The sequence below is a fragment of the Lissotriton helveticus genome, chromosome 1_2 (genome assembly GCF_964261635.1).
Source record: "Lissotriton helveticus chromosome 1_2, aLisHel1.1, whole genome shotgun sequence".
NCBI lineage: Eukaryota > Metazoa > Chordata > Amphibia > Caudata > Salamandridae > Lissotriton > Lissotriton helveticus.
Genome location: NC_136058.1, coordinates 80,644,706 through 80,659,871, shown reverse-complemented (window position 1 = coordinate 80,659,871; position 15,166 = coordinate 80,644,706). Strand labels below are relative to the sequence as shown.

Here is a 15,166-nt window from a genome sequence, read left to right as displayed (position 1 = left end):
GGTTTTGTGCACCAGACACAGGGCTTTAAATTTAATTCTCTCCCTTATGGGAAGCCAATGCAGGAGTTTGAGGGCAGGCTTGGCCGATGCTCTGGCCGGGGTGTTGGTAATGATCCGAGCAGCGGTATTCTGGATCCTCTGCAGTTTAGTCAATGTTGCTTCCGGGGCACCCAAATAGATCGCATTGCTATAGTCCAGTCTTGATATAATAAGACCCTGGACTAAAAGTTTTTGCGATTTCGGAGGAAGAAGGGGCAGGACTTTCCTCAGGGATTTTAGCAGACCGAAACAGGTCCCTACGACCTTTTTTGCTTGTGGGGCGAAGGAGAGTTCCGAGTCGATCCAGACACCCAGACTTTTCACCTCTGTCTTTGGGTCTGGGGGAGGGCCTAGACATGTTGGCCACATGTCCCGAGGAAGTGAGGTTCCTTTTGGGCCGAGTACAAGGACCTCGGTTTTTGCCCCGTTTAATTTTAGCGCTGATATATTCATCCAATGATGGACCTGCGTGAGGCAGTTGAGGAGATCGACTTTCTGTTGCTTAGGGTGGGACAGAGACACCACTAATTGTGTGTCATCAGCGTAGCTGATGACACTCACTCCGAAAGGGGTGATGACTTCCTCCAATGTGGACATATATATGTTAAATAATGTAGGGCTCAGGGAGGAGCCCTGAGGCACACCACATTGGAGGGGCATTTCGGAGGAACGTGCGTTTTTCTCCCAGATCTGATAAGATCGTTGTGTCAAGAAGGATGAGAGCCAGGATATGGCTGTGCCTTCTAGACCAACTTTTGCCAGTCTTTCGATGAGGAGCTGGTGGTCCACAGTGTCGAACGCTGCACTAAGGTCGAGGAGGATCACGGCCACTGATCCTCCCCCATCTAGCAGCGTTCTGGCTTCCTCTACCGCCGCCAGGAGGGCGATGTCCGTGCCCTGTCCTGGTCGAAAGCCCGTCTGGGAGTTTTTCAGTTTGTTGTTAACTTCTAGATATTCGGAGAGTTTTTCGTTGATGAGTTTTTCCGCAATTTTACTTACTCCAGGGAGTAAGGAAATGGGCCGATAATTCGCCAGGTTTTCAGGGTCCAGAGTGGGTTTCTTTAATAAGGCCTTTACTACTGCCTTCTTCCAACTCTGGGGCACAACTCCCTGTTGAAGTGACGTATTAATCAACTGGGTGAGGGCGGGGATGATAGAAGGGGCTACCTCTTTAAGGATCCGAAGAGGAGCTGGATCTCTGGGGGAACCACTTTTCATAGAGTTAAGCGTTGTCCGCACTTCATCTGAAGTGACCTGGCCCCATGTGGATAGGCCGGTGGGAAAAGTCGAGTGTGGAGAAACGGTTTCTTCCCTCGGGCACAAAGGAGGAATTGAATCCAGGATTAACCGAATTTTGTCCCGAAAGAAGTTGGCCAGTTGTTGGCATTTCTCTTGATCAGCTTTAGGGTCAGAGGGGGGTCCCTGATCTTGTTCTGGTGGTTTCGAAAGTTCTCTCAGGATAGCGAATGCTTCCTTCCCGGAGCCACCTGCTCTCTCTATTCTCTCCTGGAAAAACACGCTTTTGGTATTCCGGATAGCGGTTTTATAATTGAGAAGAGAGATGGAGTAGATATTTTTATTCGCTCCTGTTTTATCACGTCTCCATGAGCGTTCGGTCTTTTTGCATTCTTGCCGTAAGGCTTTAAGCTCTGGAGTGTACCACGGAGCAGGGGATATCTTTTTTGGTTGTTTAAGGGTAGTGATTTTTGGAAGCAGAGTGTCCAGGGACGACGTAATCCAGTCACTGAATTGTTTATCGGCCAGATTTGGGTCCGAGGAAAGCTCGGGAGTGGACTCGGTCAGAGAACGGGCCCAAATATCAGATGACAATTTGTGCCATTGGCGATCAGTAACCTGGGTTTTAGGAATAGAGTGCTTAGACATGGGAATTTCCCAGAAAAAGGGGACCAAAAAATGGTCAGTCCATGGAAGGGTCACCGGAGGGTCGGTGGTCATTGTTGGAATATTGGTAAAGATGGGGTCCAATAGATGGCCCTTCTCGTGGGTGGGCTCATTGTTCACCAGACCTACCTCTAAGGCTGTAAGGTCATGTCTAATGTCCACGGCCACACGATCCGTTGGGTCAAGGAAGTGGAAATTAAGATCACCTAGTAACAGAAAGTTGGAGGTGGAGGAGGCTAGTTGGGAAATGGCTTCAACTAAAGAGTTGGGGAAATTGCCTGGGGCCCCAGGGGGACGATAGGTCAGAAGCCCCGCTACAGTGAGGGCTGGAGTGATTTGGATGGAAAACTGGCCACACTCACAATCCTCAATGTCAGCGTTCGTCATCCTACAGACGTATCGTTGCCTGTGGATGATGGCTATCCCACCTCCCCTCCCTTTAGATCTATTTAACGTTTGGCAGAGATAACCTGTGGGGAGAGCTGTGACAACATCCGGATCAGTGCAATCAGAGAGCCATGTCTCTGTTAGGAACATTAGGTCGTAATCGTTATCATGGATTAGGAGGTTTATTTCGGTGGCGTGTTTCGGAAGGGAACGGCAATTGAGAAGTCCGGCTTTCAGAGCCGGTGTAGTGCTTTTAGGGGGGGGGACCGGATTGCAGTGTGGACAGGTCGAAAAGACCTTACCTCCCGTAACCATGTGGTAGCAGGTCAGGGTGGTTTTAGGACGTAGGGCTCGTAATGTGTCAGCTGTATACATCACTCGCTCCTGAGGGTCGCCTGGCAGAGTTACGGGGCCAAGGGCCGTCCGGGTCCGGACGGGCCCAGACGGGCTTGCCTTTGGCGCGCCTTCGGCGCGCTGACGGCGCGCCCGCTGCGCCCGTCCGCTGCGCGTCCGGTGATTGCACATTATTTTATGGGGAAAAGGAAGGGGGTGGGCGTGGCCTCAGGTGGGCGTGGCCTTGCTTCCTCGCCGTCAATGGCGGCGGGAAATTGTTTTTCAGGGGTTTGCTCGTTGCAGCGAAGGAGTCGCTGTTTCAGCGTGTCTCTAGCCCGCTATGACAGATTGCCGGGTGAGTGCGCTTTTAAAAGTACAGTTTTTAGTGAAGTGACACAAAATACAATGGTGATAGTTTAAAAACAAGTTTTCAGCGTTCTCCCGGCTTCCGCCTCAGGAGTTTCCAGGTTCTGTCAGTTACACGCTTCTGATCGCGTATATATGCTGAAGAAGGTGGGCGTGGCCTCAGGTGGGCGTGGCCTTGCTTCCTCGCCGTCAATGGCGGCGGGAAATTGTTTTTCAGGGGTTTGCTCGTTGCAGCGAAGGAGTCGCTGTTTCAGCGTGTCTCTAGCCCGCTATGACAGATTGCCGGGTGAGTGCGCTTTTAAAAGTACAGTTTTTAGTGAAGTGACACAAAATACAATGGTGATAGTTTAAAAACAAGTTTTCAGCGTTCTCCCGGCTTCCGCCTCAGGAGTTTCCAGGTTCTGTCAGTTACACGCTTCTGATCGCGTATATATGCTGAAGAAGGTGGGCGTGGCCTCAGGTGGGCGTGGCCTTGCTTCCTCGCCGTCAATGGCGGCGGGAAATTGTTTTTCAGGGGTTTGCTCGTTGCAGCGAAGGAGTCGCTGTTTCAGCGTGTCTCTAGCCCGCTATGACAGATTGCCGGGTGAGTGCGCTTTTAAAAGTACAGTTTTTAGTGAAGTGACACAAAATACAATGGTGATAGTTTAAAAACAAGTTTTCAGCGTTCTCCCGGCTTCCGCCTCAGGAGTTTCCAGGTTCTGTCAGTTACACGCTTCTGATCGCGTATATATGCTGAAGAAGGTGGGCGTGGCCTCAGGTGGGCGTGGCCTTGCTTCCTCGCCGTCAATGGCGGCGGGAAATTGTTTTTCAGGGGTTTGCTCGTTGCAGCGAAGGAGTCGCTGTTTCAGCGTGTCTCTAGCCCGCTATGACAGATTGCCGGGTGAGTGCGCTTTTAAAAGTACAGTTTTTAGTGAAGTGACACAAAATACAATGGTGATAGTTTAAAAACAAGTTTTCAGCGTTCTCCCGGCTTCCGCCTCAGGAGTTTCCAGGTTCTGGGGTTTACAAAGTGTATTGCCTTTTTGCAAAGTACTCATCTGAGACCTCTCATATTGAGAACAGTATATTTTGATACCTGTTGGTTCTAAAAATAAAACAACTATATCTTTGATATAACAACAATTGGCCTGGAGTTCAGGAGGGTGTGAAACCTTTTGCTGACTGAGTGTGTACAACAAATGCTTTACACTGTCCTCTGGTATGGCCTTACTGCTCGACCAAGCTACCACTTTAGAGAGTAAGGTCACACCTGGCTTTAACCTCCGTTATACCTCTGGGGTTTGTGGACTCTATACACACTGTACCTTATTCTGGTCCAGTGTATATATAGAGCCACTTTCTCACAGCTCAGTGGAAGAAGCAAAACTCTGGATGGGTTAATAGACTGAAGACCCTCAGATTAAATAAATGTATTAAAAAATATTGCCAGATATGTGCCTTCTGCCCCTATTAAGCTATTGTACCAAAGTATACTTAAGCCCGTACCAAATCGAATTAGGTCACTGGCCTGGTCGAAGTGAAAGAATGTAAAGAGGACTACCAGCGATTCTCCAGTATCTAAAAGTTACTATTCTGAGAGAGGGAGGCAGGGCTTTGCTTAGAATGGCCTTGCTGGACTCAGAGATTATCATAACGAGGTAAAGTGGTCCATAAAACAACAATACTATGGCCAGTTCAATAGGTACATCTGATAGACTTAACAATGCAAAAGGCTAGGTGGTGGGTGGGGGGGGGGTCGGGACAAGACATCCATTGCATTCCTTCAGAGATTTAAGGGTGAACCAGGTGAGGGAGCCTTTCAAGACACACATATCCAAATGCCAAATGTTTCAACATGTGGATGAAAATGGCCCTCCAGTGATTATAAAGAGTTTTTCTAACCAACAGGGTATTGGAAATCAGTTCTGAATTTAAAGTGGAGTATAAAGATTGAACGTGCATCAAGACTACCAGACTTAAAACAAATGGATGAAAAGGCCTACAACAAGGAAAGAGTAAAACGTTTTTTCATTTAACTTCAAGACCAAAGTGAGAAGTTATTTTAAGGAAGCATTGGTTTGGTGAAAGGATGAAATAAAGCAACCATGAGAACTACACCAAACTTCTACAAGGACAAAGGCCATCTTGAACTTTCCAAATTAACCACTTACTATAATACAAAACAGTAGTTAAAAATAAAATTTTAAAAATTGGTAAATAACTAATGCACTAAAGAAATCCAACACCAGTTTATAAAATATAGATTGCATTTTTTATATATTTTGAGACAACGCAACGAAAAAGAACCATTGGAGGGTTCCGGAGATATGGATTTTAAAAGGTACAGTAAATATGCTCTTGTATACGGAATCGTGAACGAGCACTGATAAATTCTAATAATTTGACGCTTAGCAACTTTTTGAGCAAAAACTTTGGCTAATTGTATTGCGGTCAGTTAGAATTACTTTGTTCAACCAACTCCGAGGGAGAGCCAGGTTCTCAGAAACAGTGAACTCAGTCGGGGAAGCAGTCTTCTGTCAGTTCCATGCACTTTTATCTTTTGCAGTAGGTTCCTATGAAAGTGGTCCTGATGCACGGGAAACAGGAAGCTGAAGATACTCAAGAATGTTGTGGATGAGATGAAGTCGACAGGGATCTTTTATGTGGCTTCACCTCTGTCCGGAGACAGTCCTGGTCGCAGGGGTCGAGGTCTCTCAAAGTCTTCCTGGTCCTGGTAGAAGTCCAGTCAGCACTGGGCTACTGGTATGCGGGTATCGCGGTCACAGGAAAGTCCTTCCCTGGGCAATTTTCTGGATGACCGAGCTGCACTCCTGGGTCCAGTGGACTCTGGTGCAACTTTGAGCTTCATGTCCTGGTCTCTGGTGCTATATGGTGGCGGTTGGCAGTGGTGTAAAGATTCTGGGCTACCAACTTGCCCAAGCATGCTTCTTCAGCTGTTGTGGTCTTGTGCTGTGAATAGGAGGTGTGCTGCGGACAGGAGGTCAGCTAACTGACCTTTGGAGCCTCTTGCTTCGCCTGGGCTCCGGAGAGGGATTCTCAATGAATAGGACACAGCACGGACTGTTTATTCTCCTTTGCTAGCCACCTAATTCAGCAGGTACAGTCCACACGGTTAGCTTCTCTTTGCTGCGTCCTTGGTGCAACAGGGCAGTCCGAGATCTGGGTTCTGGGTGCCCTTTCTTTGCTCAGAAAGTGTCCTTAAGGTAGACGCTGCCAGTAACCAATGGGCTACTAGGTTCCCTCCCTCCAGAGGATCACTTCCTGGGAAGTGTGGCATCTGACTATCCTAAGATGTACGATTCTGTCCACTACCAACATGGAAGAACCCCTCTCTCAGTGTCCAGATCTCCCTAGCCTATCCCAGAGGTGTGGCTACCAAGGGAGATGAACGTCCCTGGAAAACCGGTGTGGCAACTGGGTTCCCCTTCCCTATCCTAATGTGTCAGCCTGTCTGCCTAAACAATAGAGCAGCCCCTCTTCCCAAGTGTTTCCTGTTTGACCTTCAAAGGTGGTTTCTCCTTTGAAAATCATCTACTGGGATAATAATTGTGTGGCCTCCTGCAGGAGGGAGGTAACACCTCTCTCCTCTGCAAGCTTCTATTGTATAATTTCTTGGGAATGGTGAGCATGTCTCTCCAGGAGGGCAAAAAGCTGTCTCAGAAACAAATCACCATGTGCAAAGGTTGAGGGCATAGAAGTCTAAAGGCAACAAAGTGGCAACTTAACTTGTTGTGGTGAGCAACTTTTGCAATGTAAATTCCGACTCGAGTATCAGGCCAGGCTTAATGCAACAAGTTATCTGATAGCTTGGAGTATCGATGTTGGTAACACCATTCCAAAGCTAGCACAGCTGAGTGGGTCAGGGTGTAACTCTGTACTTGCCAACCAGGTGACCAAGTCTTTCCACACTAAGATGCAGTAAAAATAACAGTTTCACATTTTGACTGTCAGAGCATGTAAAATGCATGTTCTGTTCAGGAAATGTGCTGTGCCCTGCCTAAGGGTTTGGTAGGCTTAACATAGGGGTGACTTGCACATATGCCAGGGGGAAGACTGGCTTTGCCAAAATGTTACATGGCAAAGTTGGGCTAGCAGTTTCAAACCTCTCTTCCAGTCTGCAAAGGCAAACTGGAAGACTGATTTTACCTGTGTCACACCCAGGGTGTACAGGTTAGTACAGAACCTCGACTATATCATATGCTCGCTCTGGACCAAATCATGAATGCCTCTCTCTCCCCCCCTCAGGGTGTGTTCCAGAGTCCATTCAAACAGGTCAAGTCACCCCCATGCCCCAAAAAAACAAGAATGGACCCCAATGACTTTAATAACCTTAGACCCACACAAACCTTCCCTTCCTATCCAAAACACTTGAGAAATGTGTCCTCCTGCAACTAACCAGACACATGGAAGAATTCAACCTCCACGTTACTTTCCAATCATGATTCAGGACAGGTTGAAGGCACCGAAACAACAATGCTCTGTATTTTTAATGACATTCAAAGAAGCCTGGATGAAGGTGATGCCTGTCTCTTAATCTTACTGGACTTATCTGCCGCTTTCAATACGGTAAATCACCCAGCTCTACTTGAAACTCATATATTGCACAGGTGTCAATGGCACGGTCCTAAAATGGTTTACGTCCTCTCTGCAACATCACAATCAGCAAATAAAAATCCAAAGCGGTCTCTCCAATCCAACTCCTGTGACACAAGGCATACCCCAAGGGTCTATCATAGCCCCAGCCTTATATAATCTCTTCATGGAAACCCTTAGTGCCATTTTGAACCAAACAGGGGTCAAATACCACCAATATGCAGAAGACATAAAACTCTACTACAAACTCAAATCACCTGGCGACTTCCAACAACTGAACAACACACTTATTAGTTTACATTCTTGGCTCTAAACCAACCATCTTTAACCGAACCCCAAAAAGACAGAACTACTTCTGTTCTCCCCTAGAACACATCCTTTGCCTATTCTAGATTGGATTAAGAATCTGGATGCTCTTAATTCTCTTCTTACTGGAACCCCTAAAGGTCATCCGGCACCCATGAAAGCTGCTCTGAAGACCACTGCCTGACTTCTCACAGGTACCAAATAATTTGACCACATATCTCCTGCCCCCAGTAGTCTCAAGTGGCTTCCCATCGAAGGCAGATGCTTTTTCAAGACAGCCGGCATCACTCACAAAGTGCTTCATACAAAAACAACTAATACTTAGAACCCAGACTGTCAAGAGCTGGAAGAGCCAGACTTCTCAGAAGCTCTGACGCTCTTCTTCTCATTCTCCCAACTTTAAGAAACATCTCAATCCCACTCCTTCTCAGGTAATACTCTGAAGATCTGGAACTCGCTTCCTAAAGACCTCCGCTGTAACCCTTTTTTCCCATCATTCAAACATGAACTCAAATCTCTACTCCTGAACAGCTACCTCCACAGGCACACAAGCTGTTCTTCGTTCCTCTTGTTGATTAACACCTTCTAGATGGTCACATTACCTGCTCAATTTCCTCATTGAGATTTGCTAATTTGCCTTTTTTTCCCCCCTGATGGCCTTCTCCATATACCCTGTGTTTTTCTTTTGACTCTATAATCATTGAGTGCTGTACTGTCTTGTTACTTTTACATTAAGAGTTCCTTTTGCACCCCTTATAAACGTATTTATGTATTCGCATAACCAGTAAAGCACTTGGATAGTCTCGGGTCTAGCAAGTGCTATATATACACAAGTAAAATTAAAATGTAATGTAATTGCCCATTTATATCGCGCAACAATCGCTCCAAGGAGCATCTAGGCGCACAAGTATGGCCAACCGATGTAATGTAGCCTTGCTGCTTGACTTGACCAGATCAGGAATCACACTAGGTCTCTGGCAATTGTGTCTTGGAGTTTGAAAAGCCAGGTTTTTAGTTGTTTACGGAACTCTGTTTCACTGTCCAATGCTCTCAGATGTGCGGGGAGAGTATTCCACGCTTTTGCACCTAGTACCGCCAGGGACTTACCCCCTCGAGTTTTGAGACTAAACCCTGGAACGGTCAGCAAATTTGCATTTGAGGACCGTAGGGCTTGTGTTGGACAGTATCTCACAAATTTTTTCCTTAGGTATAGTGGGCCTAAGCCGTGGACAGCTCGAAAAGTAATTATCAACACTTTGAACAAAACCCTTTTTGTTATAGGTAGCCAGTGCTGCAATCCCTGGGATTGACCCTCTAACTTACCTGCCCTGGGTACCCAAGCCACCATAAACTCAGGTACAGGTAAGTTTGCTTATGCCAATTGGGTATATGCCAATGAAACACACGTTTTAAGGCCAGAGCACAGAGGTCTGATTAGCAGGCATCCATGCACTCTCACAGCCGAAAAACCAGTAGCATCAATCCAATAAGTTGGGGGGTGACCATACAAAAATAGGCAGTACCTTACAGAAACCCTCAGAGCGTATGCCTTATTCCTGTTCTAAAACTGCCAATTAAGAGCTAACAGCATTGCTTCCTTAGAAGGAGTATCAAAAAGAGCAAGCTTTTCATGGAGTGGCACTGAATACAGCTTCCTATGTTAAATCACTTGCCCTTTTCTTCGATACATTCTCTTTTTGTTCTGCATACTTAGTAGCTCATTGACAAAGCGCCCAAAGAAAACTCTGTAGAAGGATAAGTACTGCTAGACTGCAAAAGCCATCCATTTCCCTCAATACAGTTCAATACATAGCATGCTAAGAAGGTATTCTTGACATCTCAGGAGATTTCCATTATACTATACACTTGTAGTTTATTCACCTTGCCATGATAAGGGATAGATAAAACTTATTATAAGAAATGTCCACCTTGATTGCTTTCAACACATCTCTGATTACGGCAATGCCGAAACTACCCAAGCATACTCCTTTAATTGGAGAATGTAGTAAACCTAACTAATCACCCTTACAAATGAAAAGTTCCATTGACACAGGACCCAATTTCTACTAAGTCATGTATCAAGTGGGTTAAAGTAACTTACAATTTTAACACCACCCATAAGGACTTGCTAGATTGAAACCTCCAAAGAGTTACTGGAGCAATAAATGATGGCAGGGATTATCTTACATCCGACTGGGAGAAATAAGAAGACACAGTGATTTACACTTCATCCGTGTATGTGAATCAGCCAGTTTACTTCTCTCAGCTCCCCTGCACCCTGGTTTAGTGTGCACTATAGAAATGCAATGAATCCAATAATTACTCTAGTAGACATCCAGAATCCATCATTATAATCATTTTTGACCCAGATAAGTTTACCAACGTTTTATAAAAACTGAAAACTATCAAGCTTGTTTTTAACTGGTTATTTTTTTTTATATATTTTGTGTGGATTGTTCAAAGACTATGGATTTTTGAACAGGAGTACATATCTTTAAACATGCTTGATTTTTTTTCCTACGACACAGAGTTATAGATGGCACTGAAGTTTTTAACATGTCTCTTATGTCCATCAGTGCTTAATTTGTAAAAAAAAAAAAAAAAAGTGAAGGTGCTGAAAATTTTGCCAAGGAGGCCGCAGCTCACTTCTTCCTCCGGTGAGCCCCACTTTCAACACTCCCATTGCCTCAGTCTCTATCTTCTAACTTTGATCTGTTGTCTGTCCCCAAGTCTTTGCTCTAAGAGTCTATCCTCTAACCTCTAACCTCTCTAATTATTTTCTATCATCTTTGTCACACCTGGTGTGTTACCTTATACCCTGTATTTCTGGTTTGCCCTTTTTCCTCTTCACTTTTATCCATGCTCTGCTCTCTTTCCCCTCGATCTTGGCTCTTTGCTATCACTCTTCTAGCAGTGATTAGCTGTGTCTCCGTTTTATCATTTGTCTGCTTTTTTTCGTCTGTCCTGTCCTCTACATCCTTTTCATTCTATCTACTCTCTTCTTAATGCTCTCTTCTTCACATCATGGCTGCTTTCTCTTTGTATCCGATTTGCTCTCCTTTTCTTCTACTTAGCTCGGTCGTATCTCTCTCCTCTTCAGTTGTTTCTTTCTCCTCTTTACTCTTGCTCTCTCTCTCTCATCTATAACACTGCTGCTGCCTGTGACCCCTGTCGTCAGCCTATACATGTCCGTGCTATTTTGAACTCTGCGTTTTCCTGTTGTCATTCCTAAAGAAGTGGAAGGTGGCATGTTTTACTTTCTTACCTACATAGAGTGCAAAAACATAATGTACACCAAATGAAAATGCATTTTTTGCATATATTAATCAGTGCGGTAGGACTGGTTTTATTGCGAAACAGACGGCTGCTCGAGCACGGTCGGTGATGTAACTGCTAGTGCTGCCTGTAATTAGTAGGTCCAAGGATGGCAACAGCATCGCCATCCACTGCTCAGCTTGCTGTGACCCTGCCTGCTACAGCACATGCATTGTCCCCCAGCCGTAATGCTGCCAATGCCAGTAAGTATGGCTTTGGTGCCTACTGGACTCGCGCATTCACTCAGCAATTACCATGCTGCGGTGCAGTGCACAGATTCCACAGGTGACGCAATGGCGCACAAAAGTTGTGTTGGTCCACAGTCGCATCGAGCATGTTGAAGATAGCAGCAATACAGGGCTGCAGGAAATGCCTCTCTGGCTACGCAGCAAGTGGAAAGTCCACACTTACTTTTGTTTATTCTTCCTCAAGAGTCCTCACTCCCAAGTTCCAAATGAGTTCTTGCAGCTTCCTTGCCTCAACTCCGTCATGAGCCAGCCCCCAGCTACAATTATCCAATGGGAGGCTTACGCTCAGGCTGTGGCAAGGTGCAGCAGACTCGGGGAATAGAATGCAAGCCATAGTTTGTTGATGACTTCTTGGATTTGTGATCGGCATGATGATATCATCACTAACTTGGTTATACACAATCATGCCTGCCTGGACAGGGGTATGCTGGCCAGTCCATGAACATTTACCAGCCAGTCACCATGCAATGTATGTTATTTTTTTATTTTGAATTTGAACAATGAATATTGAGACCAACACCTGCAGGGTCAGAAATTGGAAAGAAGAAAGAAGTGCTGGTGCGGAGCACCTGAAAGCACCTGCTCAAATTAAGCACTGATACTACTGCAGCACAACAAAGGTAGCAGACAAAAGGGCTTAATGCACTTTTTATGACTAACTGCAAAAACTTAGGAAAATGTAACCCGCCATGCAAAGTAGTAGCTAAGAAAACAATAATAATCCCAAAACCTAGGTAATGCATCTTATTCCAAGCGGTTTCAACTGCCTATCTCAAATCATCCAACCACTAAAATTGTTACAATGATGCCACAGACCAACATTCCTTCTTTCTCAGAGTTATAGTTCTGGATCAAGACATCCCATGGATCACACCACATACTTGGCATTTGATGTTTGCTGTAACAATCATAAAGAATACCTTGCAATAAAGTACAACCCTTACCTGGCAGCTATGAATGCACCAAGTATCATTGCAAACACTGTCATCTGGATTCCACGTGAAAACGTCTTTCTGCAATCAGAAAAAAGAGCTTTTTACCATCTAAATAACATTACCTCAGGTTGAAAAGGTTTACAAAGCAGCAAGGTACCCATCTAAACCCTTTGCCTATTTTTAGGGGTGAAGACAGTGTTGCAAGATGCTATGGACAGGAAACAAGACAGCAGGAACAACTACTTGATTGTTTTAGAGAGATCATGGTTATAAAGCTTCCTTTGCAACTGGAATTGTTAGAGAAAGTATTTTTATCCTTAGTTATAGGGCTCAGGGGATTTGGTTGCTAGCGTGTTAGCAGTGGAAGCAGAAAGCTAGGATTACAGCCCCAGCGTGATATGGGCAAATAACTTCATCTAACTGAGCCGCTTTCCTTAGCTGTCTTTTTAATATTAAGAAACAAACAAAAACATGTTTATTAAGCGTTATATTAATAAGGGACACTTATACCGGGTAGGCACCAGTACATATTCGCAGAACAATCATTTCACTCTCTAAGACTGGACTATTTTATGGTTGAAAATACTGCTATAGTTGCTTATACGGGAATGAATGGTGGGAACATGGACACATCCAGCAGGTAAATTAAATATCATTTCATTGTGGGGTCTGAACCACTGTTTCTGCAAACTGTCTATTGTTCAGCCAAAGTAAGATCAAAGGCAGCCCCTATGAAGAGATTTTAATATACTACACATTATGTTCTACACGGACAATAGTTCAGACTTAACTTTTGGTAAAGAAGCAAAAAGAAAGCATTACTTACTTGAGTAAAATTAATTCTGCAAACATTGTAAACAGAATAGAAAACCGCCTGAGGACTGTAAACATTGGCAGGCTGCAAGATATTTGTCAAAGTTAGAAAAATAGCCACAGGCATTGCAAATATATACTTTGTTCATTAAGTTTTAAAAATAAATCTATTAACATTGGCAGCAATATTAACATTGGCAGCAAGTGTGTTAACGGTAGCATTTTACTTCCCCAAAGACACAATGATTTAACTTATTTTGTTATGATGATTTATAAAGCAAAAATGTGTACACCCAATTTGCCAACATGCACTAAATAAACCATTGGTACGCAAGTCCCTCATGGGTAGTCGACAACCATTCTCATCCTTGGGTATACATTCTGACCTGCCCCTTTCAAAGACTCAGCCATTTGAACTCAAGACTCTTGGAGTTCTTTCCTCCGCGGCAACTAGGACAGCTGGAAAACTAGGACGAACACCAGACATATCAAAACACACAGGAGAGTTTCTGATATTCTGTCTGCCACTTGAACGGATTACCAGCCATTCTCACAATAGAGGCCTCAGACCTGGATTTACAAACCTCTTGCCCATAAATTACAATGTTGTTTATGTTGTAGAGCCACATCATATTGTCGCTTAAAAATAGTTTATAGTTATAAATGTCAATCTGCATTTTAATGTTCTACACTTCAATTTTGTATGTAAAGGTCTCGATAAAAGATCTAGTCCAGGCTGAGCTATAGAGTGTCGTTTGTTGTGTCAAAAAGCATTATAGTTCTACATCTTCATAGAGGAAGCTTTGACTCTTCGTCCACAAAACCCCTTCGAAGCTTCAAACCCCGAAAAATATAACTGGCTACTAACATCCAAATAGCAGCCCAATGCATCAAAGATCCTAGGACACCCGCCTTTGAACAAGAGTTACTCACTAAAACATACCAGGAGCTGTAGACTGCCCCAGGAGATGGAGAAAATACATGACAAATGCTCTTATCACAGAGAACATAGGGCCAGATAAGTCAAATGTTGTATCAATTCTGATTATATGGAAAAACAGGTTAATGCATAAGGGGCTAAGAGAATTAAAAGTACTGCTCTATGGAAAGGCAGGTCATGATGTTAGAAAATAAATCAGTATAAGAGTAGCAAATAAATCTGGAGCAGGTGAACTGTAATGAATGTCTTTCAACAGAGTGCCTGAACTCCCCAAAAGCAGAGGACGGCATCCACAAACACACTTATGCCTGGAAAAGATCCTAATGTGTGCATGTATCTATTATATGCGGGCGACAACCGTTTTATCACTTTTGCAACAATGCACGTGTCCACCATACATATTAATTTGGAGTTAGATTACATAATTGATCCCACTTAGGTTAGAGTTAATGGAGTGAGGTAACGTTTTTGAGAGTGCATTTTTTAAATATAGAATTCCAGGCATCTTTCCAGTGTTGGCAATTGCAATGTGCTGAAAATCTAGGCTTAACCGTAACATGGGGGTAGATATCCATAAAAGAAGGTCTTTTGATCTGGCAGGTTCCAATAAACTTCTCAAACATGCCACCAACCTCCTTAATTAACCATCATCACACTGCAGATTAGCTTGTTTTATTTGAGTGTATCACAACTGAAAAATCTTTGTAGCCAAGCCACTAGATTTGTTTTGTATGAGTGTCAGTGTTCCCTGAAGGCACCAAGACTGATACAGGTTTCTTTTGGTGAACTTTTTGGTTGATCAAATTAAATGCTATTCCGAACCTGAAATCCGAGGTGATCCAAAAAGTGATTTCTTTCCAAACACCCGGTGAGTTCAAGGAAACTCCTCTGCAAAAAGTACCTATATCTCAGGAGTGATAATGCACCAATATCTTTTCAAGGCTTCGGAAAAAATGTTTTGGGGATTTGCTCAAATTCACAGGGATAGG

At 44.2% G+C, this 15,166-nt stretch overlaps 1 protein-coding gene across 1 annotated transcript in view; it reads right to left on the bottom strand.

Annotated features, from left to right (window-relative positions):
* Positions 1-15,166, bottom strand: part of SLC35D1 (solute carrier family 35 member D1) — a 107,641-nt gene that overhangs the window by 79,335 nt on the left and 13,140 nt on the right. Inside the window, exons 5-6 of the mRNA XM_078668894.1 lie at positions 13,251-13,322; positions 12,434-12,502 (exon numbers count right to left, since the gene is read on the bottom strand). Of these exons, the coding sequence (XP_078525020.1) occupies positions 12,434-12,502; positions 13,251-13,322 (141 nt within the window). The remainder of the gene's footprint in view (positions 1-12,433; positions 12,503-13,250; positions 13,323-15,166) is intronic.